Source organism: Hyperolius riggenbachi, chromosome 11 (assembly GCF_040937935.1).
Source record: "Hyperolius riggenbachi isolate aHypRig1 chromosome 11, aHypRig1.pri, whole genome shotgun sequence".
Lineage (NCBI taxonomy): Eukaryota > Metazoa > Chordata > Amphibia > Anura > Hyperoliidae > Hyperolius > Hyperolius riggenbachi.
The window spans coordinates 196,471,198-196,494,704 of NC_090656.1; the positions used below are offsets into that span (position 1 = coordinate 196,471,198).

General features: G+C 45.4%; 1 protein-coding gene across 4 annotated transcripts in view; it reads left to right on the top strand.

The window, feature by feature from the left end:
- LOC137538690 (hatching enzyme 1.2-like) overlaps positions 1-23,507 on the top strand; it is a 70,745-nt gene that overhangs the window by 20,348 nt on the left and 26,890 nt on the right. For all 4 annotated transcript variants that reach the window (XM_068260986.1, XM_068260985.1, XM_068260983.1 and 1 more), the window contains 6 exons: positions 4,042-4,182; positions 10,265-10,382; positions 17,005-17,183; positions 17,927-18,008; positions 18,100-18,227; positions 20,488-20,597. In XM_068260986.1, coding sequence (XP_068117087.1) covers positions 4,056-4,182; positions 10,265-10,382; positions 17,005-17,183; positions 17,927-18,008; positions 18,100-18,227; positions 20,488-20,597 — 744 coding nt within the window. In that variant the 5' untranslated portion in view covers positions 4,042-4,055. The remainder of the gene's footprint in view (positions 1-4,041; positions 4,183-10,264; positions 10,383-17,004; positions 17,184-17,926; positions 18,009-18,099; positions 18,228-20,487; positions 20,598-23,507) is intronic.

Below are 23,507 nucleotides of genomic sequence, written 5' to 3' on the forward strand. Positions count from 1 at the left end.
GGAAACAGCTTTTCACCAGTAAATGCACTTAAGAGACCGCTTTTCACCAGTAAATGCACATAATAAGAGACCGCTTTTCACCAGTAAATGCACATAATAAGAGGCCGCTTTTCACCAGCAAATGCACATAATAAGAGGCCGCTTTTCACCAGCAAATGCACATAATAAGAGACAGCTTTTCACCAGTAAATGCACATAATAAGAGACAGCTTTTTACCAGCAAATGCACATAATAAGAGACAGCTTTTCACCAGCAAATGCACATAATAAGAGACAGCTTTTCACCAGTAAATGCACATAATAAGAGACAGCTTTTCACCAGTAAATGCACATAAGAGACCGCTTTTCACCAGTAAATGCACATAATAAGAGACAGATTTTCACCAGCAAATGCACATAATAAGAGACAGCTTTTCACCAGCAAATGCACATAATAAGAGACAGATTTTCACCAGTAAATGCACATAATAAGAGACAGATTTTCACCAGTAAATGCACATAATGACAGCCAGTGTCCCCAGTATATGTAGCCAGGGATATATGTGCCCAGTATATGTAGCCAGAGGTACATTTGAAATCGGCGCCGGTAGACTTGGGCGCAGGATCCAGCTGTTATATGGCTGGTCCTGCTTCTGCACAAGTCCGGGCCGTTTTAATAACTATTCCCCCTCCAGGCCACCATGGATAGTGGGGGAATGAAATAATTGCTGGAGGCCGAATTATTGTGTTTTTTAAGCAACTTCGGCTCCGTCTTCCGACGGAGCCGACCTTCCTCACTGAGCGCCGCTATAGACTGATTCCTATTACAGTCTATGGCGGCGTTGGCTGCGCCCAAAGCTAGCAGCGCTGAAAAGCACTGCTCCGGGTATATGTCCCCAGTATATGTAGCCAGGGGTTATATGTGCCCAGTAGATGTAGCCAGGGGTTATATGTGCCCAGTAGATGTAGCCAGGGGTTATATGTGCCCAGTAGATGTAGCCAGGGGGTATATGTGTGCAGTAGATGTAGCCAGGGGGTATATGTGCCCAGTAGATGTAGCCAGGGGGTATATGTGCCCAGTAGATGTAGCCAGGGGGTATATGTGCGCAGTAGATGTAGCCAGGGGGTATATGTGCCCAGTAGATGTAGCCAGGGGGTATATGTGCGCAGTAGATGTAGCCAGGGGGTATATGTGCTCAGAAGATGTAGTGAGTGACAGGGACCCCCTTTAGTTAGTCAGTGACAGTCCGCCCCCCCTCGCCGCCGCCGCCCCCCCTCACCTGGCAGTGTAGTCAGACCTCGATCAGCGGGCGACCCGACCAGTATGAGCGGGCGCCGGACGCACCCGCTCTATATGCGGAAGTGATGTCACTTCCGCATATCAGTGCGGCGTGCTAGGTCCTAGCTCCCGCACTACTGGTCGCCGCCTGATCGAGGTCTGACACGGCGCCAGTGCACCTGCTGCTAGAGGGAGGGAGAGAGGCAGAGCGGCGGCCACAGGGGGAGAGCGGCGCCTCTCAGAGGCAGGCGCCTGGGTGCCTTGCACCCGCAGCACCCGCCCAGGCTCGCCCCTGAGCATACGGATACTGGAAGTTACAAGAAGTTAGGAAGTGAATAGAAGTATAAGTAACTAGACAGAAACTGGAAGTAGAAGTGAGCTCTGTAGCTCCGGCCTAGATTTATATACTAGCCTCTAAAGAGTTAAATGTGACATCACCCGGCAGAGACGGACCAGTCACCCATCGGCTGCAATTGGCTGATAAGAGCCTGTGATGGATGACGCGGTCCGTACCTGCTCAGATGGAAAAAGCCAAATATGGAGTTTCCTCCCCTAATACAGGTAATCCCCGGTTAACAAACGAGATAGGGACTGTAGGTTCGTTCTTAACCTGAACCTGTTAGTCGGAACACTGTGCCATCTCTGTGCCCTGTATCTCCTCTGTGCCTCCAGTGTCCCCCTCTGTGTCACCTCTGCCCTCTGTGCCTGCTTATACAAGTTTAAAAGTCATTTTTTCTTTGAATTTTTTAAAATAAATTTTCTCAAAAAGTCCAATTTGAATTTTTTTTTACTTGTTCCCATGGAAACACAGAATCCATGCACTGGATATCTCTTCTATGGCCTTGTAGAAGACCCACAGAAAGTTCTACATTGTGCTTCTATAAATGCCTCTTTTTCTCTCCCAAGAGAAATCCTCCTTAAAGAGAAACTCTGCAGAGCAAGTCCTTTTACTAAGACCAGTTATCTAAAGTAACTGAGGGCTCCGATTTAAGCATTTCATACTTAAATTCCAACACTTCAGCCTCGAGGATGCAGCGCTGGCAGCCCAGTAGCAGCTGCAGCGTGTGCGGCAATATTTACAATCTGCGCAGTACCAGCTTCCCCTCGGGCTTCGACAGAAATAGCCAGGCCCGATCGGGTCCACTCTACTGCGCAAGTACCTGTGCAGTAAAGCGGACTAGATTGGGCTCGGCTGTTAGCGCCGGAGCCTGTGGGAAGCTTGTACTGCGCCTGCGCAGGAGCGCAGATTGTAAATATTGCTGTGTACTCTTGGGGGGCTAACTAAATGCATATAATTGGGTAACGTCCTTTTTTATCAAACGTGAAGGGGGGCTGCCAGCGCTGGATCCCTGAGGCTGAAGAGGACGTGGGAAGTCTCCCCCTCCAGAGGTAAGTACCATCCAGGGAATGTTTTCTTCCTTACATCTCTTACCAAACAATAAGCAAAAGTGGCTTCAATTCACTAAGCACTACCGCATTCAGTAATGCAGAAAACAAGTGATTTTACCAAACATTTTGTGAACTGTCAATTCACTAAGGCCGAGTTCACAGTGGTCAGTTGCATAATGCATGCGTTATAATGACTGTGAACTGCAATGGAGACAGCACATAGACTTTAATACAAAGCCTGCAGCAAGTTAGAATAATGTGGTCAGTTGCAACGCAGTACTGTGAACAGGCCCATAGGACTGTATGGGCAGTGAGTTGACCTGCAGAATTATTCTGCAATGCAACTGAGCACTGTGAACCAGGCCTAAAAGTGGCCACACACAGTACAGTTTTTTAATAGCTTTTCAATTCAAGAATTGCAATAATTTTTTTTCACGGCCTCCGGTGACATGCAGCGTTTTTCACCCCCTGCAGGAGGATATGAAAAAGTGATCCTGGAATTTAAATGTTGTTTCCAGAATCGCCTAAGCAGCCGACACTAAAAGTCAGGATAAAAACACAGCGTTTGTGCAAGCAACGGTAAACAACGGTGCCAGCGCTGCCCATTCATTTGAAGCGACGTGCGCTGTGGCCGCTGCTTAAAGGAACACTATCAAACCAAGTGTTCTAAAATGACAATGTACAAATAATGTCTAAGTAGCTGTGTAAACATTTTCCTACTTTTTAAGTTAAATATCAGAGGCAAAAGCTGTAATTCATGTGTGTAGGATTTAGCTGCATTGGCACAAATCATTCTCAAAAGGGGTGTCTGCTTCAATACACAGCCAGTGTTGTTTTTATGCATATCAGACTACAGAGTAGTTTTCTCTGAAAGCAAAAAAAAAAGTATGAGAAGCTATGGTGTCAGGTTTCACACACAATTACAAATGTTTATAACAAGTTACATTTCCTCTGCTCTCTTCAGACACTTCAGTCAGAGACACAGGACACAGGGCTTTCTCTCACACAGGGTTACCAGATGCACTGTGAGGTAATTCCCCCTCCCCTCATGGCTCACTCTGCTGTCAGATTAGAGCAGACTTCCCTCAGTTTAGAGTGAAAAGAATTTGACACAGTAAACAAAAGAGATAAGCAAGTGAATTGTATACATCATTATTTACCAGCACTTCAGGAACTCTCTTAATCCCAGGTTAAAAAAAATGTTAATCAATAGTGTTCCTTTAACGTTGTTGGATGCTATAGAGCTGCATGTTACCAAATAGATTGTGGGAAAGGCGCATACTGAGATTTTACTCTGATGGGTCACATCATGTGGGCGATGCACAGTAGCTGCAAAGGGGCTGCAGACGGGCATCAGAGATATACAATATGGTAATTGTGTTCTATCCAAACAGGCAGCGCTCGCTTCATGCTACAAGGAGACATCGCTGTGAAGAAAAACAGGAACGCTATCATCTGCAGAACTAAATCTTGTCTCTGGCCAAAATCCAAAGATGGAGTAGTGGTTGTGCCGTACACCTTATCCAACAACTACAGTAGGTGTTGTCCTTCTCCACATCTGTGAAAGGAATGTGTCATTATTACAGGTCAATTACCTGCTCGCTAACCTCCTGTCTAATCTATTGACCTGTCTGGTCACTAGAGGGTGCTGTTGCAGTAAATGTGAAACTTGATTTTCCAAGGTCCAGAAAGGAAAAAAGTGGTTCTTTTCTGTATTTACTTATGTGGAATTATTATTTTGTGGAAGATAATCATACAGTGCTGATATTTTCCATAGAAATGTACAGAGGACATGGTCATGCACCTCAGAGGAGCAGACAGTCCCTACCATAGTCATAGTCTACTGTTCCTATAGTAATCTAATGCTGGGAATACACGATGAGATTGTTCAGCCTATTTACTGTACGATCGTTTTCTTATCTTTTCTTATCAATTTCCATTCACTTCTATCAGAAATCAATCAGAAAAACGATCGAAAATCAGATCGAACATGTGGGAAATTATCTATTGAACCATTTATTTGCCAAAAAATCGAATGTTGTATTCCCAGCATAAGGCCTTGTTCAAACCATGCGTGTTGCAGCCTATGTATGGTACAATACATTGTGCACATAACACAACACCCAGGCTGTCACTGCAGTGCTCACTACCCACTTGCTTACATAATGATGACTGCATTTTCGCTTGTTATACCCAGGGATGGGCTCACGGGTAATCACAAATTCGCAATTAATAAAGGATGATAAAGGGTCATTTTCCCACAATTCGGCTATCCGCCCTGCGCTCCAAATAGCTTGCACGCATCCTATTGGACGCGTTGCAACCCTCGCTACACACACTTCCTTCTTCAAGCCAGAAGGAGGAAGTGCGCCGTGGTGAGGCTTGCAACGCGTCCAATGGTACGCATGCAAGCTATTTGGAGTGCAGGCAGGACGTCGTACTTGTGTGAAAATAACCGTTTATCATCCAGCAGCACGGCTGCAGCAATTAAGGCTCATTTTATTACCCTTGAGCCCATCCGTGGTTATATCCAGAAATGCATTGTAGATGCACATTAGCATTATGCACAGTGCTTTGCAATGCAGTTATACACACGCCCATTCATTGAGCTGTACAGGTAGAGCATTTGCATGTGCTAACAACTTATGTTATCGCATCATCCAGTGCAAATAGCGTGTGAGACTCAGAGAAGAATTGTAGTGAAAATAACGTAATAAATAAAATTGCTTTTTTTTTTTCTTTCCAATATTACTTTATTTAAAGTCTTTAGTCTGTTTTTGCCCATTGTAAAATCTCTCCCTGATTTACATTCTGCAATGTATCACAGGTGGCAACATCTTTAGTAGTGGCAGGTGATATCTGCGGAATGTTTATTTCATGAGAATTTTGAAGCTAGTTCAGAAGCATCGCTGGTGGGGGCCGGATGCTGCTTTCTAATCTTGTGAGTTACAGCAGATCTCTGCCAGAGGATAAACTGTACACAGACACCATGCTTTGGTTTCTCCCAGGAACACACATTGTTCTTTCTTTTCTTTTTTTTTTCTTTTCCCTGCTCTCTGAGTAAACTTTATTTAACACTTCCTGGTTAAAAAACAGACAACATTTTCATGCGACTCTAGATCAGTGGATAAGCTGTATAAGGACATACAGTGCTGCCCATAATTATTCATAGCCCTGGCAAATTTTGACTTCAAGTTACTTTTATTCAACCAGCAAGTAATTTTTTGATGGGAAATGGCACAGGTGTCTCCCAAAAGATAATAAGATGATGTGCATGAGGCATTATTGTGGAAAAAACACATTTCTCGGCTTTTATTTACATTTGAGCAAAAAGTCTCCAGTCCAAAATTATTCATACTCATCTCAATAATCAATAGAAAAGCCTTTATTGGCTATTACAGCAATCAAACGCTTCCTACAATTGCAGACCAGCTTTTTGCATGTCTCCACAGGTATTTTTGCCCATTCATCTTTAGCAATGAGCTCCAAATCTTTCAGGTTGGAGGGTCTTCTTGCCATCACCCTGATCTTTAGCTCCCTCCACAGATCCTCAATTGGATTCAAGTCAGGACTCTGGCTAAGCTACTCCAAAACGTTAATGTTGTTTGCTAACCATTTCTTCACCGCTTTTGCTGTGTGTTTTGGGTCATTTTCATGCTGAAATGTCCACTGGTGCCCAAGGCCAAGTTTCTCTGCAGACTGCCTGATGTCGTTGAGAATTCTCATGTATTGTTTTTTTTTCATGGTGCTGTTTACTGTGATTTAGGTTCCCTCCCTGGTCCATTGGCTGAAAAACACCCCCAAAGCATTAGGTTCCCACCACCATGTTTGACAGTGGGGATGGTGTTCTTTAGGTTGAAGGCTTCTCCTTTTTTATGTCAAATGAAGGAAACATCATTGTGACCAACCAATTAAATTTTTGTTTCGTCTGACCATAATACAGAAGACCAGAAGTCTTCTTCTTTGTCCAGATTAGCATTTGCAAAGGCCAAGTGAGCTTTTTTGTGCTTTATCTGGAGAAGTGGCGTCCTCTTTGTTCTGCATCCGTGGAAGCCAGCAGTGTGCAGTGTCTGTTGGATTGTCTGCCTAGAGACATTGCCACCAGCAGAGCCCAGATTCAACAAGATGACCTTGGTGGTGATCCTTAGATTCTTTTTCACCTCTCTCACTATCCTGGCCAGCACAGGTGTCACTTTTGGCTTCCGACCACATCCTCTGAGATTTCTCACAGTGCGGAACTTCTTGTATTTTTTAATAATACTTTGCACTGTAGCCACTGGAACTTGAAAACATTCATAAATGACCTTGTAGCCCTTTCCTGACTTGTGAGCTGCCACAATGCACAGCCGCAGGTCCTCACTGAGCTCCTTTGTCTTAGCTATGACTGTCCACAAACCAACTGCAGAGAGCTGCTGTTTTTCACCTTTTGAATTTACTTAAAAAGCTGTTCCTAATTATTCAGGGTAATTAGGATGTTTTAGAACAGCTTGGACTATTTGGAATGGTATTGAACTTTGGATTTTCCCACAGACTTTGTGTAGGGTATAAATAATTTTGGACTGGACACTTTTTGCTCAAATGTAAATAAAAGCTGAGAAAAGTTTTTGTTTTTGCCACAATAATGCCTCTTGTACATGGTCTTATCTTTTGGGAGACACCTATGTAATTTCTCGTCAAAAAATTACTTGCTGGTTGAATAAAAGTAACTTGAAGTCAAAGTTTGCCAGGGGTATGAATACTTATTGGCAGCACTGTACATCATCACATATCTTATATCACATATCACCCCACTTGCTCCTATACTGCTAAGAAGGAATAATTTGGTACAGTTGCATCATAAACGGCTTACACTCCAAAAATGTAACTTACAAATCTATCTAGTGTAAACTTTGTAATTGGTTGAGTCATAATGCCAGCTACCATTTTGTTCGTAGGACTGTAATACAGTACTTCTGCGCCTGCGCAGAACGCTCCAGACGAGGTCAGCATCTGCAATGGCGGGGATCTTTTTTCTTGTTTAACTGTTTATTTAATAAAATATCTCTAAAACCATTACACATACAGAATAAAAGTAGAAACCAAGCATATTGCACACTCTCGCTTTCCGCCTTCCTGAAGGTCTCCAGCGTTTCCCTGGCTAGCTTGAGCTCTGTCCAATGCGTACGTCTCCTAGATCTCCCCTACCCATTTGGTCATGCTCAGTGACTGGAGATGCATGTTGTCACGCTGCTTATTATTCACCCCTACCTTTGGTCTACCCCATTGGGCACTGCACCCTTCCATTGTTCGAAGTCTCCTCCCTTCTACAATGCCTTACTCATAGCTCGCAGTTTCCCCTGCCCACCCCATTTGTCTAGTGTTTACGAGTTCAGCGGAACCTAGCCACGCCTACCCTCTATTCCCAAACCTTTATTGTAACACTCCAATAATGATCATACTTTGCCAGGGACCCCAAGTCAAGCCATCAGGCCATCTCGATAATATATAATCCTAATAAGTACATATAAAACCTTACTCCACAATGTTATAACGACAGCATCCTATTCACACCACATGCTCCAATCTGATCAGTCTGATTTTGCCAGTATAGATCGACTGGCTCATACATCTCCTGTTATGTTATCCTATCTGTAACCACTGTTAGAAGTGCAATCATATAGTACATATAATAACTGCAATATAAATATATATAATTATATACAGTACATTTAAAGGTGTATACAGTACAATAAAACTAGTTAGGATCATAACTAACAGATGACATGTATAACATATAAATACAACCATTACATATACATCACTAATCATTTGTGATTAATGCCATATTGCGCAGGTGCAGCTATAAATCTCTTATTCTACTATATGTCACTACAGTGTCTAATCAAGCCAATTTGGGAAGCAAACAATAAACTTATAAGTATGTTTTCAGACTATTGGATGTTTTATATGCACATGAAACATAAGGTAAACAAGCTAAAGTAGAGGTTTTTGTAAGGTAAAACCAAATGTGCTACCAGAGACTAGAGTCTAGAGGGGTGCATGGCTTGGGCCATGGGTGCCACAGCTCAATGAGCACCACGCCTGCTCCTGTGCTGCACAGCTATGCCTGCCATTCCCCCTGTGCTGGGCTCCCATTCCTGCCCGTGCTGTGCCTCTATGCTTGCCCCTGTGCTGCACCCCAATGCCTGCCCCCAGATCAAATTAATTATCTTATATGGGGAACATGGCTACTTAATTTATGTATGTATGTATGATATCTCCTGCTCTTGGCAGTTGGCTGAAGGTGTAATGGTTAAGGGCTCTGCCTCTGACACAGGAGACCAGGGTTCGAATCTCGGCTCTGCCTGTTCAGTAAGCCAGCACTAATTCAGTAGGAGACCTTTGGCAAGTCTCCCTTACACTGCTACTGCCAATAGAGCGCGCCCTAGTGGCTGCTGCTCTGCTCTGGCGCTTTGAATCCGCAAGGAGAAAAGCGCAATATAAATGTTATTGGTCTTGTCTTGTCTTGCTCTGTGCAGCTTATTACTCATGTAGAAATGTGTGAATTTATAGGCAATCTGTTCCTAAAGCAGAGTACAGCTGTTACAATTGCAATGCTGAACTTACTGTCACATTTGGAGATTAACTCGTTAGGGACGGCTGGCTCTGGCCCCTTTAAGGACCAGAGCCTATTTTTCATTTTGCCGTTCATGATCACTGTGTGTGGCTCACAGTGATCACCTGATAAGGAGCCAATGAAACTAGCTCCTTACCCATAGGAGGAAGCTCGGCTGTCACATGACAGCCGAATCGGCAGCGGCAGCAAGCAGGGATCGGCTCGGGACCACGGAAAGCTGCGGGGTAGAAGCTACGCCACATCAGAGTTAGAGAGGCCCAGGTGCGGCGTAGATTCTAACTACCATGTTCCCGAGACGGTTAAAGTGTACCGGAGGTGAAATGTAGAACAATACCTACCTAGATAGAGGGAAGTCTTTGAATAGTCCAAAGGCTTTCTATGCCCTCCTCGTCATTGCCGTGGATGGACACCCAGTACATGTTCAACAAGATCTTGAGCTGGGCAAGATAACCAAGCAACATGTATCGTGACAATCACATGACCACTGTGCTGGGGTGAACAAGCATGGATGCTGGGATTCAGGACAGGCACACACTATGAAGAGGACACAGAGGAGCCAAGGAGGTACTTTTGAAACTTACTCACCCACTAGCTGAGCCAGCGACCCCTCCTGAGGCCTCTCTCACCAGAATGGGAAAATGGCAGGGTACCCTACAAAGTCCTCAAAGAGCACTTGTTGAAAAATCCCACCTTATGCAGTGAGGGAGGGAAGCAGAAAAATCTGTGAAATCACCAAAGCAAATTAATGAGTCTTACAACTTTAAAGTTACTGTGATGCCAGATATTTGTTTACTGCAGCAGTAAAGCAAGGGGCATTTCTACGCTTACATATTTGAAATCCTGCCAGCCTGTGGCACTCAACACAATTGCAAAATATTCATTTGTGAAATCTCATATCCTCCTAATTAGAACGTAAAGAAAGCCAGTACTCCATTTATTTCTAACGTAGGTCTTTATATTTTTTTTTTTGGTATTGTTTTACCCATGTTTGTTTGTTTCAGCCTCTGAGGAAAAGGAGATCATCCAGGCTGCCATGGAGGAGGTGACGGCTGTGACATGCATACGATTTATTCCTCGCCGTGAGGAACCAAACTATTTAAGGATCCAACCGTATGACGGGTGAGTTGATCAGTCATTATTACACAAGTAACGCAAACCTGTCCACAACTTGGTGAGCAGAAGCTGAGCATAGGGCCAGAGTGTTGGAACTTGCCTGAAATACACGTGTTCAAAGGACTTTAAGTGTACCGGAGCTGAAGCTCAGGTCAAAAAGGAAATACTAATTTAAAAAGAGGGAAACCTTGAGATCCTGTAGAGACCTCCCACGGCATCTTCCGATCCTGTGTAGCCGCACGCAGACCCCCCATGGATTTCTGATGAAGGCTTGTTGGAAATCTGAAAGGGGCTATGCTCCTATTCATGCACAAGCACGGCTGTATTGCTCCTCACGAGTACCGCCATGTCTGCACAGTAAGCGGGAGCTGCTCATGCATGAAGAGTAGCGCAGCCCAGGGAGTGGCCAAGATGGCGGAGTGAGCAGACATGTCTCTCTAGCCTCCACTGTGAGATCCACTCTAAATCATCCTGTACAGCTCTTTTTGCTATTTTACCTAGATTTGAGGCTGATTGTGTCCCCAAACTGCCCCAGTAACTCTTCCTCTCCGTGTGGACCAGAGGCCTAGCCGGTGGCCATTTTGGAGAAGAGGAGCAAGGCAGTTCAGACAATGGAAGCAGGGGACACTGAGGATCAAGGCTTTCTCTTCAAAGTCCTTATGAAGATGGATGCCAAGCTCTCTGCAAAGATTTACAAGGTCCACTTGGACACCATCATGTCCACTCAGATGTGCATCGTGTTGACCACTAAGATACTGCTGTGGGGGAGCAAGTGAAGTGTGGTCCGGTGTTAGTCGAGGAGCTGAAATGCAGACATCAAACCAACAAACGTTGATTCCGGTGATACCTTGAATGACTAACTGTACATGGTTTATTGCAAGCTTTCGAAACGTTAAGGTTCTTATTCAGGCATTATACAGAACTGGATCAGAACCGGACGGTATCACCGGAATCAACATTTGTTGGTTTGATGTCTGCATTTCTTCTGTGGGGACCGATTCTTCACATGCTTTTACACTGAAATTTAGAGATGTTGTCTGACACTAATAGTCTTTTCATCATTACCTGAAATGTGAGAGGCCTGAATAATAAGATAAAGCGCTCAAACCTGCCTATTGCAGGAGACGCAACTCCAAGGCAGCCATGTGCTTACCCAAAAAGCCCTGGGCTGAAGCCCATTAAACCAGGTCTATGATCAATAATAATGATATACTGTATTATACAGTAGAACTTAATATTAACCTTTTTCGGGACCGACCGCCTATCCCCCCTTAAGGACCAGGCATTTTGCACGGGAGGGGGGTGCGCACGTTTGGGGGGGTCAGGCGGCCGGATCCCGTGTGTGGCTGGCTAGATTCGTGTCCCCCATGGTGGCCTGTGCCTCCCCCTTCTGCCAGCAGCCTTCACTCACCTTCCAGGCTCCAGCGATGAGCCGCACGGGACCCTCTTCTCCGGCCGGCATCTCCGTTCTGTCTGACGATCAGTTCCTGGTCGCTGCTTGATAACGTCATCAAGCCGGGACCCGGCGCTGACGTCAGACAGAGTGGAGATGCCGGCCGGAGCGGAGGGGGGGTGCCGATCGTCGCGGGAACGGCAGGGAGGTAAGTGGATCCTCTTCTTTTCCCCTCTGCCGCCGCAGCTGTCAAACTGATCACTACGATCGTACGGTGATCGTAGTGATCACGTGATCAGCAGCCATACGCGATGGCTGCTGATCACTCGGGGGAGATGTCGGCTGTCATATGACAGCTTAATCTCCCCCTCCGGGTGCGCACGATCGCGTCGGGAGCGGAAATTGCAGGCCGGCGTAGATTCTACGCCGCATCAGGCTAGAACAGCCACAAGTGCGGCGTAGAATCTAATGCACGTGGTCCCGAAAAGGTTAAGATGTTTAAAGGGACTTTCTCCACCCCATAGTAGGTCGGGAGGTCCCTCGGCGGTTTAATCTCGCATGCCCAGTACTGTCACTCCGTGATGATGCGAGGCGGCCGGCGTGGTGATGACTGACGTCACCTCTCAGGAAGAAGGAGCCCGACACACGGGCCCAGTGTCGCCGGGAGCCATTTCTGGCTAGGCCCTGGGAGAGGAGCCAGAGGGACGCCGAGGGACCTCCCGACCTACGATGGGGTGGAGAAAGCCCCAGGTAAGTTCTGATTTTGTATTTATTTACTGCTCGGAGTCCCTTTAACCACTTCACCTCCAAGGGGTTTTCCCTTTAATAAACCAGAGCAATTTTCACCTGTCAGCGCTCCTTCCATTCATTCGCCTTAGTAATTTTATTACTACTTATCACAACAAAACAATCTATATCTTGTTTTTTTCGCCACCAATTAGGCTTTCTATGGGGGGGGGTTCTTTTTTGCTAAGAATTTTTTTTATTCTAACTGTGTTTTAACAGGAAATATAAGAAAAAAATTTAAAAATTCATTATTTCTCAGTTTTTGCCCATTGTCAGTTTTCATCCATTATACTTTTAAAATAATACATGCTACCATAATTATTAAAACCCACACATTTTATTTGCCCATTTGTTCCGGTTATTGCAACGTTTAAAATATTTTCCTAATACAAAAAAATTGGATAATTATGGGCTAGCGTGTGGGGTAATGTGCTAATTTAAAATGTATTTGTGGGCCTTTTTTTAAATTAAACGTGTTTAAGTGTAATTTTACAATTTGACCACAAGATGTCTTTGTGCGTTACTTCCGATTGCATCTCTATAGTACGCTAAATAGGAAGTAATGTGTGCATGGGTTCTGTCAGAACTAAACAAATGATTGTGGCATCTCTTTGATGCTTGTGACCATTCATACAGGGACAGAGATTAATGAATGGGAACTGTGTTACTTTACGAACTTACGAACAGCGACGATAACGGGAGCGGAAGTGCGCGGCTGGAAGGGACGTACTAGCTATATCCCTAACACTGGTTCGCATGACAGCCAGGGGCCCCAGTCTCTCTCACTGGCTGGGGCCTCCAAACCACCATGCGATACCCAGAGGGAAGTGTGGGCGGGCCCTGGGCCTCTCACCTCCAGTGAGAGAGACTAAAGCCCCTGGCTGTCATGCGAACCAGTGTTTGTGATTTTAAATTTCTTTTTTTGCAGCTGCCAGGATACGGTTGACAGGTGAATGGTTAGGGAGGGGACCGTGTGGGAGATGTGCCTTCACGAGCCGTCCCTGTAAAGGTGGCCACACACCATACAATTTTTTAAATATCTGTTCAATTTAAGAATTGCAGTCATGTTTTCTGGCTGATTGTATCATTTCAAAAATGTGACCACACACACATGTTCAATTTTCCCCAATTATGATAAAAATGATCGGAAACTCTGAGAAAATTGCTAGGGTGTGTGTATTAATAAATTGCCAATCTAACACACACCATACAATCTTTAGAAAGATTGAAGAAAAATATCGGGCATTCCGGATCGATAAAAAAATCGAAGAAAATGGGAAATCCGATCTGATTTTTCAGTCGAATGAAAAAAAAGCTTTCGATTTCTTTGGGAGATCCGATCGTTTTTATCGAATTGACGTAAAATCGGATCATTTTATTGTATCGTGTGTGGCCACCTTTAAAGATGTAATCTACGATTGCATCCAACCGAAGCCTCCCACCTGAATGCTATTTTATGCAATTCCTGCTAGATTTGGTACATCAGGCAAAGGGTGTATGACAGTATACCTGATTGGCTGATTGGCGTCTGCTGACCATATAAAGGTAGGAAAGTGCTGTAGCTGGGAGTGAGCAAATTGTGTGTTTTGCAGTTGGCATTCAGTTCAGAGGCAGTGGGGGTGAATTCCCTGGAGGTGAGAGACCCAGAGTCCGCCCGCACTTCCTTCTGGGTATCGCATGGTGGTTTGGGGGCCCCAGCCAGTAAGAGAGACTGGGGCCTCTGGCTGTCGTGCGAAACCAGTGTTTGTGATTTTAAATTTATTTTTTTTCTTCCAGGATGCGGTTGACAGGTGAGTGTTTAGGGAGGGGGCCGTGTGGGAGATGTGCCTACACGGGGCGTCCCTGTAACAGATGTAATCTACGATTACATCCAACCAAAGCCTCCCACCTCAATGCTAATTTATGCAATTCCTACTAGATTTGGTACAGCAGGCAAAGGGTGTATGACAGTATACCTGATTGGCTGACTGGCGCCTGCTGACCAGGTAAAGGTAGGAAAGTGCTGTAGCTGGGAGTGAGCAAATTGACTGTTTTGCAGCTAGCTATATCCCTGCAAGGGGAAGAGGGAATTTGCAGGGACGTAGTTACTCATCCTGAGGGAGGGTAAGTGGTTAAACCACATGCATAAATGCACTTTGGGGGGTTTGGCAGTTAAAGACATATTTGGGGTTTTGGCCCATTTTAAAGGAGTTTCGAGGTGAGACTAATGTACTCTACTTAGGTAAGTAGATCTACTTACCTCTCCCAGCTCCTAGAAGTGTGTTTGTCCCTCGCCGTAGGTCCACGCTGCTCCACACTCTTGCGCTCAGTCATTGTAGTGTGTTGGCGGCTTCTGCATGGGTTCCCGCGTCTATCGCGATTGTGCTCTCGCCTCTGGGAGCGTTCTGCACAGGCACAGTAGTAGTCCGCCTGAGCAGAACGTCCCAGAGGCGGGATCGGGAGAGGCATGCACACACATCCGCGCATGTGCAAAAGCTGATCCATTACGAGTCCAAGAGCTGGAGCATGGAGCAGCGTGGACCTGCGGTGAGGGACACACACACTTCTAGGGGTTGGAAGAAGCCCAGGTAAATAAATCTGGAAACTTTATTCTCACCTCGGAACTCCTTTAAGCGAAAGCTGGATCATTTATATATATGTGATTATTATTGTTATACAGCTCTGAGGAAAGCTCCTATTCACTTATCTGTTGTTTGAGGTATAATAAATCTGTTATACGTCATCGGAGTTGTTCTTCATCAGAGTTTGAAGTATAACAAAGCTTCTTTATCTTTCAGATCAGGGCAGTTTTGTACAACATGCTTTAAGCACCATTTCACTTTCATAACAGTAAATTGCAGGTAATTGGTTGCAGGTGGATTATTTTGATCTTGCTATTAAAATTCTTTGCCGGCAGAAAAACGTAAATGATCTGACGTAGCAGAAGATTAAGCTATAGTGCTAACATGGAACTGCTTTTATTGAGAGAATAAACCTCTGCACTTCAGACATATACATTGCAAGGATGCCTATAGATTCTTACTCGCTCCTGTACATAAATATTCTTATAAAACATAATGTAACAAAGCGAGTTCCAGGAAGTGCTAAGTGGTGGTGTCAGTCTGCTGAATCACTTGAATACACCTAAAGGGCAATACACAATGCACAGACAGCACTGTCTGATGGGCACACGTATGCGCCACAACACCAGAATCATATATCAGCAGTCCACCCTGTCAAACACCATCTCTGCTGAGCAGAGACACCATCAATGAGGCAGAGAGTTCTGCAGACACTGTCCATAGTCTATCTCCCTGCCACAAAGCCCCTCTGGTTGGGATAAATGACAGAAGGCAGGCAGTCACACAGAACGTTTATGACCTTTAATTCGTTTTCAGGAGAGCTGCCACTGCAGTCTGACAGCTGAGGTAAAGTACTGGCTTCATAACCTTTGCAATGAACAAGAATACAAAGTAGTATCAGTGCTGTATGTTCACATGTTCATCCCAACATGCCATAGGCCATGTCAGGTACCCTTTAAGGTACAAAGTAGACAAGGAATCAACTTTTCCACCTGACATTGTTTAAAAAGGGAAGAGTAAGAGTAAAGGATTATGGGGAGTAGTTGGAAGGAGCCTGAGACACCAACCAGTCCCTAGGCATATGCTTAGGTTTCCTTGTGGATGATCTGGCAGTTAGTGTCATGTTTTGTTTAACCACTTGCCGACCAGGGGATTTTTCAATGATCGGTGCTGCGTGGGCTCTATAGCCCGCAGCACCGATCAGGAGTGCAGCAGGGCGATCAGACTACCCCCCTTTTTTCCCCACTAGGGGGATGTCCTGCTGGGGGGTCTGATCGCCGCCGGCTGCATTTGCTTAGCGGGGGGGGGGCTCTTCAAAGCCCCCCTCCGCAGCGTTCTCCGCCGTCTCGCCGCTCCCTCCCTCTCCCTCCCCCTGTGAGCTGCGCAGGACGGATTTCCGTCCTGCGCATTGAAGGATAGGCTTCAGCCTATCATATGCCGGCGATCCCCGGCCAATCAGAGGCCGGGGATCACCGATCTGCCTTACGGCGCTCGATCGAGCGGCCGTTTCCATGGTAACCCGCAGACGACCAGTTTACGCCAATCGGCGTTAGCTGATCGTCAAGAGGTTAATGTACTTTGTACGGTCCTACAGATCATGTGTTAGAACTACAGTATATAAATGCATAATATTAACATTTATGTAGCGCTTTTCTACTGTCAGACTCAAAGCACTTGAGAGCTGCAACCACTAAGTAGACCAGTAGACCATGCTCAAGAATTGGGGAATCTTGCCCAAGGACTCCTTACTTAATAATAATAAAAATCATCATGTATCTTAGTTGTATGCTTGGGGCCAATAGAACTATATTGATAGCATGGACAGGTGGTGGAGCACAGAGTCTGGGCGGCATAGCATGACTCTGATCTCATACATGTCATTTTACAGCTGCTGGTCCTATGTTGGGCGTGCAGGGGGCGCACAGGACCTATCTCTGATGAGGCCAAGATGTCTGCATTGGGGAATAATACAGCATGAGCTCCTCCATGCTCTGGGCTTCCAGCATGAGCAGTGTCGCAGTGACCGAGACAAGTACGTTCGCATCATCTGGGGAAACATCAACCAAGGTACAAGCACTCACATTCTACATTATTTACGTCAACTCTTAATTCTTTACCCAATTCTCAATCTGGCTATCTATGGGTCGAGGCTTGTTGGGTTGTCCCAGAGTTCTCAGGATACAAGAAAGACAAAGGGAAAAAGACCAGGAGCCAATAACTGTCAAAAACACCTGTAGGATGGATATTAGGTGCAATAGCGCATTGCACTGCTGCGTGCCGCATGTAGTCTAAACATAAGACAGTGCAGTCTATGCACTTCTGATGTTGCTGCGTGTCGCACACTATACACGTTGCCGAAGCCAGAGCCCACGCAAAACAAAGAATTGATACTTACCCAGGGCTTCCTCCAGCCCCATAAGAATGTGTGAGTCCCTCACCGTCCTCCCGTAGTCTGCCGTTCAGCTGCAATCAACCCCGGTAACTGGCATGCGCAGAAGACAGCGACTGAGCCAGGTACCGGGGCTGATTGCGGCTGAACAGCAGACCACAGGAGGGACTCATGGGGCTGGAGGAACCCCCAGGTAAGTATAGATTCTTTGTTTTGTGTGAGCTCTGATACACTTTAAGTGTGTATAGTGTAAATGAGGCCTTGGGGTAAGTTGTAAATTATAACAGCTACTGGAAGAAGGCACACTGGATAAAATTCACTAAAATTGTAATTTGGCCCTGACTGTATATTACCTTCATTAATTATTGTTCCATAAATGATTTATGAGAAAAATGTACAACCCTTTTGCATTTTATTTTAGACAAAGAACGTAACTTCTACAAAATGAGCACCCAAAACCTGGGAATCCCTTATGATTACCTATCTGTTCTGCACTACGGCAAGTAAGTGTTTTATTTGTGAGAAAACCAAGATCTGGGCATTGAGCTATTACATCAAGGCACATACAGAAATCTCTTGCTTTCTTTTCCATAGATTTGCCTTTGCTAACGATGCTGGAAAACCCACCTTGGAACCAATAGAAGACCCCCAAGCTGTGATTGGTCAGCGTGTTGGGTTGAGTTCTCTGGATGTTGTGAAGATAAACAAACTTTATGAATGCAGTTAGGTTGAGAAATAATGCATAAGCTTTGCCTGAGAGATCACTTAAAGCTTGTGATTTTAGAGCTCTACAAACAGGGCCGGCCCTCCTATGAAGCCACCTGAATCATGTAATTCAGGCACCAAACGTAGGGTGTGGCACTCTCAATCATGTAAATAGCAGAACAGCCACAGTGGAGCACAGTTGCCTTATCTAGTTGAGCACCAGATGCTCTCCTCTTCTTCAGCTTATTACCTTTCAGGATCATCCCTTGTAGGCTCCCAATGCATGTCACGTGACACTGGCAGCCTATAGAAGTATGCTTCTGAATGTTTATAGGCAGCTGAGCATGCTGAAGTAGAGAGGACCCATCCATGGACCAGGTAATAGTGCTTTTGCGCTCTGATATTTAGTTACTGGGGTGAAAAAAGGCGGGAATTTAGCTACGCTTTAGAGGGGGTAAAAAAAGATGCTTAATTACCGTTTAAAGTGAACCCAAGGCAGCAGAAAAAAAAAATAGATACCTAGGTAGAGGGTGGCCCCTGGATACTCCAGATGCTTCCCATGTCCTCCTCACCACTCTGTAAGCCCAAGATTCCCATCGACTAGTGGCTCCGTGCAGAAGCGGCCTTGCTCAATAGACGCAGTAAGTGGACACAAACTAAAATAGGATCCCAGGCAGGAGCGGTGAGTTCGAGGAGGACATGGGAACCCTCTGGAGGATCTGCAGAGCTGCCACAATGAGTTCATTTCTTTCAGCAGAATGAGCGGGTTGGGTCTCATAATTTACTCAATGCTGGAGAAGGAACTCCCACTCTGCTGCAAGAAGGAACTACAGGAGCCAGCAGCCGGGTATACCAAATATATTTAATGCAATGAGTACTGATGTACAATGTAAATAACTTTGTACATTGCTAATTATCAATTCATATTTATAATATGCATGTAACAGTGGGAGGTTGAACTAAGGGATTTAGGATAGGTGGAAGGCTGAAGCTTTTGAAAGTTTAAGCTTATGAAAGCCTCACAGGTGTAGATTTTATAGGACACTTGGACTGACCCACATTATCCTAAAATGAACATGTGTCTAATAATGAGTCCTGACACTTACAGGTCCTCTTCACCAGCCTCCCCTTAATTCCACTACTCTGCCCCTGTTCAAGACTCCAACTGAAGCCATATGGAAGCCAAAGGAGTGCTCCTCCTTCGGAGCATGCTCCGCCCCACCCCACACTCCCTGTGTGCCTGTACTCCTGCCCTGTGTGTTTTAGCAGAGAGAGGCAGTGGCTGGATACACATACAGTTCTGCATGTAAGCAAGGGATAGCTGCTGCATTGTCAGATTATGTTAAGGGAGAAAAATCAGTAAACTGTATTTACACAGGATACTTTTTAAACTATCCTCGCAGTAAAAAAAAAAGTGTATCAGAGCTGCACAGGTGTTTTTTTATTTGAGCGCTATTAAAATTACCATTCCATTTTATGTAATGTACGATTAATGTATCGGCAGCATATATGGCCGGTAGTGGTAGTCATATCTAGCGAGAGCTCATGGAGAAGCATGTGAGCAGTTTGGTCATGTGATGTATATGTAAGTCTCTGATTTGCTAGTTATGATCATGTGCTAAAGAAAGATGTGATCATAGCAAATCCATAGTTCCCAACTGTCCCTCTTTTGGAGGGACAGTCCCTCTTTGGGAGCCCTGTCCCTCTGTCCCTATTTCCTCCTCATTTGTCCCTCTTTCAGGACTTTGTCCCTCTTTCTATGTAAATATATATATATTTCTCTACTAAAACATGTGTTTGACTCTAAACTTTATTCCCATCCTTTAAATTGATATACAGTATTACTCATTTTAAAATGTTAATATGAAGGAAAATGAACCAGGATAGGAAGGAGCAGTGTAGTTTGTATGATAAAAAACATATTTTTCTTATGAAATCTTTATGGTATGTGTGACTAGGGGTGTGATGGGGGCGTGATCAGGGGTGTGGCAGGGGCATGGCTTAAGTTTCCCTTTTTCTCATCTCAAAAAGTTGGGAGGTATGGCAAATCAGAGCTTTGTAAATCTATCAGCTGATCAAACAGATCACATGCTTCTCTCTGAATTCTCCTAGACATAGCTGACAACTGACCTGTTCTGACCCAATGCATTCCTGTAAAGCTAGCCTACATAGAAGGTATGAAAGCAAGCTGCTTTGCCTTACTGTCTGCTGAAGGAGTAGCGTTACACTGGCTGAATCTCTGTGCCTGTATTTAGAGGTCTTCTACTTTCACCCCAGATATCTGCACCCACCTGTTGCCAGATCCTCACGGTACATTTTCATGGAATTCCAAAGAGCACCCACATGTGTCCAGCTGTGCCTGGTTAATCCGGATCCCAGAGGGCAGGGTGAGTAGAAATATACTGAAGGGAAGTTTTCTTGTATGGGCCAAGAAGACCTAAACGGGATCTAGCAAGAGACCAGGAGCCCAATGGTGCAGTATGGTTAGGTAAAGGGAAAGGATGAAAGTATTTGCAATAATATACTGACAAAGGTGGGTTGCAGTTCCTGCAAGCATCGTATAGGCCGGAAGGAAAACTTTCCAGATAACTGCTAAGCTATTACCTCCAAGCAGAGATGGATTAAGATGTAATGGGGCCCTAGACAAGGTAGTAGATTTGGGGCCCCTTGTGGTCCTTTTGATAAGCTGAAATGGAGAGTGGTCAAAGAAGGTGGCAGGTGGGCCTCTTGACACCCACTAGGCCCCAAGCACCTGCCTACGTTGCTTGGTGGATGATCCTTTGTCTCCAAGGGAGGTCTAACTGATATTTGGTTACAATGGAGACGCCTAATTATTGTATTTCTATTGGTTTTCAGAAGTATAAAATATAAAGAGAGGTAATTGCTTACCTCTCCAGAAGACGAGGATCCCAGTTCACCTGGAAAAACATTTATTCAAAAACACAGTTTAGACAAAAGCGTTTCTTGGGTCATGGCCTGCTTCCTTAGGTCAATACAAAATGCCTTAACGGCACTAGGAGTAAAGTGTAGGCGCCTACACTTTACTATCTACCTGGATGCGTTTACATGGAGGGCCAATCAAAGGAAAGCAGGAAATTTGGGCGCATGAGGCAAGTGGACAAAAAGGGCGCCGCCATTCACTCCCATAATAAATATTGTTTGATGGGTGCTGAACAGGAAAAAAGGGCGCTGGAGATTAATAACGTTTTGAAACGGCACCTGGAGATTTTTAATGTTTTCTAACGGCGCTTGTGATGATTTAAGTTTACAAAATGCGCCCATGACGAAAAACGTTTACAAAAATACTAAACATATTTATCGTATTTAACTAAAACAATATTTAAAATTGTATCCCTTACTGTTTGTAAAATATTATTATTCACAAAATAAAGCGATCAGTTCGTAACATAAATTGTAATATATTGTTTACAGTCACTATTTGTAAAACATTATTATCCACATAATAAAGCGATCACTAAGGGGGTCTTAGGGTTAGGCACTAGAGTTGGGCCGAACCTCCGATTTTCGGTTCGCGAACCGGTTTCGCGAACTTTCGCGAAAGGTTCGGTTCGCGTTAAAGTTCGCGAACCGCAATAGACTTCAATGGGGATGCGAACTTTGAAAAAAAAAATTAATTATGCTGGCCACAAAAGTGATGGAAAAGATGTTTCAAGGGGTCTAACACCTGGAGGGGGGGATGGCGGAGTGGGATACATGCCAAAAGTCCCCGGGAAAAATCTGGATTTGACGCAAAGCAGCGTTTTAAGGGCAGAAATCACATTGAATGTTAAATGACAGGCCTAAAGTGCTTTCAAACATCTTGCATGTGTATACATCAATCAGGTAGTGTAATTAAGGTACTGCTTCACACTGACGCACCAAACTCATCGTGTAACGCACCGCAAACAGCTGTTTGTGTAGTGACGGCCGTGCTGGACTGGTGCGCACCATGGCGAGAGTGCAGGTTTTGGTGGCTTTACAGCCCATATGGTCAGTCACCTGGCTGATGTAGCTGAATGACAGAACAGTGACTGTCCAGCTGATCAAATTTGGTCTGACCACAATGAGGCAACGACCTTATTATCGTGGGTGTGCCCCCCGAGACACTCATCTAGGCGCCGGTCATTGCTCCATTGTGATACGCAAGCCCCTTCACCACGGCAAGGTAATGATCACGAAGGGGAATGGGCGCATGTTCATGCCTTTTCTTTTGTTGTTGCAGCTGCCCGCAGTGCAGCCAGAAAAATTAGGCAGTCATGTACACGCACCCGAAAAATTATTACAGCGGCCGCTGCTAGCAGCGGCCTAAAAAATTCAGCAATCCGCCTGGAGTCCCGGACCCTGTTGGTGGTGGCGGAGAAGGTAGTGAAGCGGCCTGCAGGCAGACATGCTGTGTGGAGGGACTGGGAGCGACTTAGTCTTCTTGGGGCAGGCCAGGCAGCCAGTCACACGGCGTGCAGGCAGAGATGCTGTATGTGCGGGGACTGACTTAGTCTTGGGGCGGGCAGCAGCCCTCCGGGATCCATGCCTCATTCATTTTTATAAAGGTGAGGTACTTAACACTTTTGTGACTTAGGCGACTTCTCTTCTCTGTGACAATGCCTCCAGCTGCGCTGAAGGTCCTTTCTGAGAGGACGCTTGCGGCAGGGCAGGAGAGAAGTTGGATGGCAAATTGGGACAGCTCTGGCCACAGGTCAAGCCTGCGCACCCAGTAGTTCAAGGGTTCCTCATCGCTGTTCACAGCAGTGTCTACATCCACACTTAAGGCCAGGTAGTCGGCTACCTGCCGTTCCAGGCGTTGGTGGAGGGTGGATCCGGAAGGGCTACGGCGAGGCGTTGGACTAAAGAACGTCCGCATGTCCGACATCACCATGAGATCGCTGGAGCGTCCTGTCTTTGACTGCGTGGACACGGGAGGAGGATTAGTGGCAGTGGTACCTTGCTGGCGTTGTGCCGTCACATCACCCTTAAAGGCATTGTAAAGCATAGTTGACAGCTGGTTCTGCATGTGCTGCATCCTTTCCACCTTCCGGTGAGTTGGTAACAGGTCCGCCACTTTGTGCCTGTACCGAGGGTCTAGTAGTGTGGCCACCCAGTACAGCTCATTCCCCTTGAGGTTTTTTATACGGGGGTCCCTCAACAGGCAGGACAGCATAAAAGACGACATCTGCACAAAGTCGGATCCAGTACCCTCCATCTCCTCTTGCTCTTCCTCAGTGACGTCAGGTAAGTCAACCTCCTCCCCCCAGCCGCGAACAATACCACGGGAAGGTTGCGCAGCACAAGCCCCCTGCGAC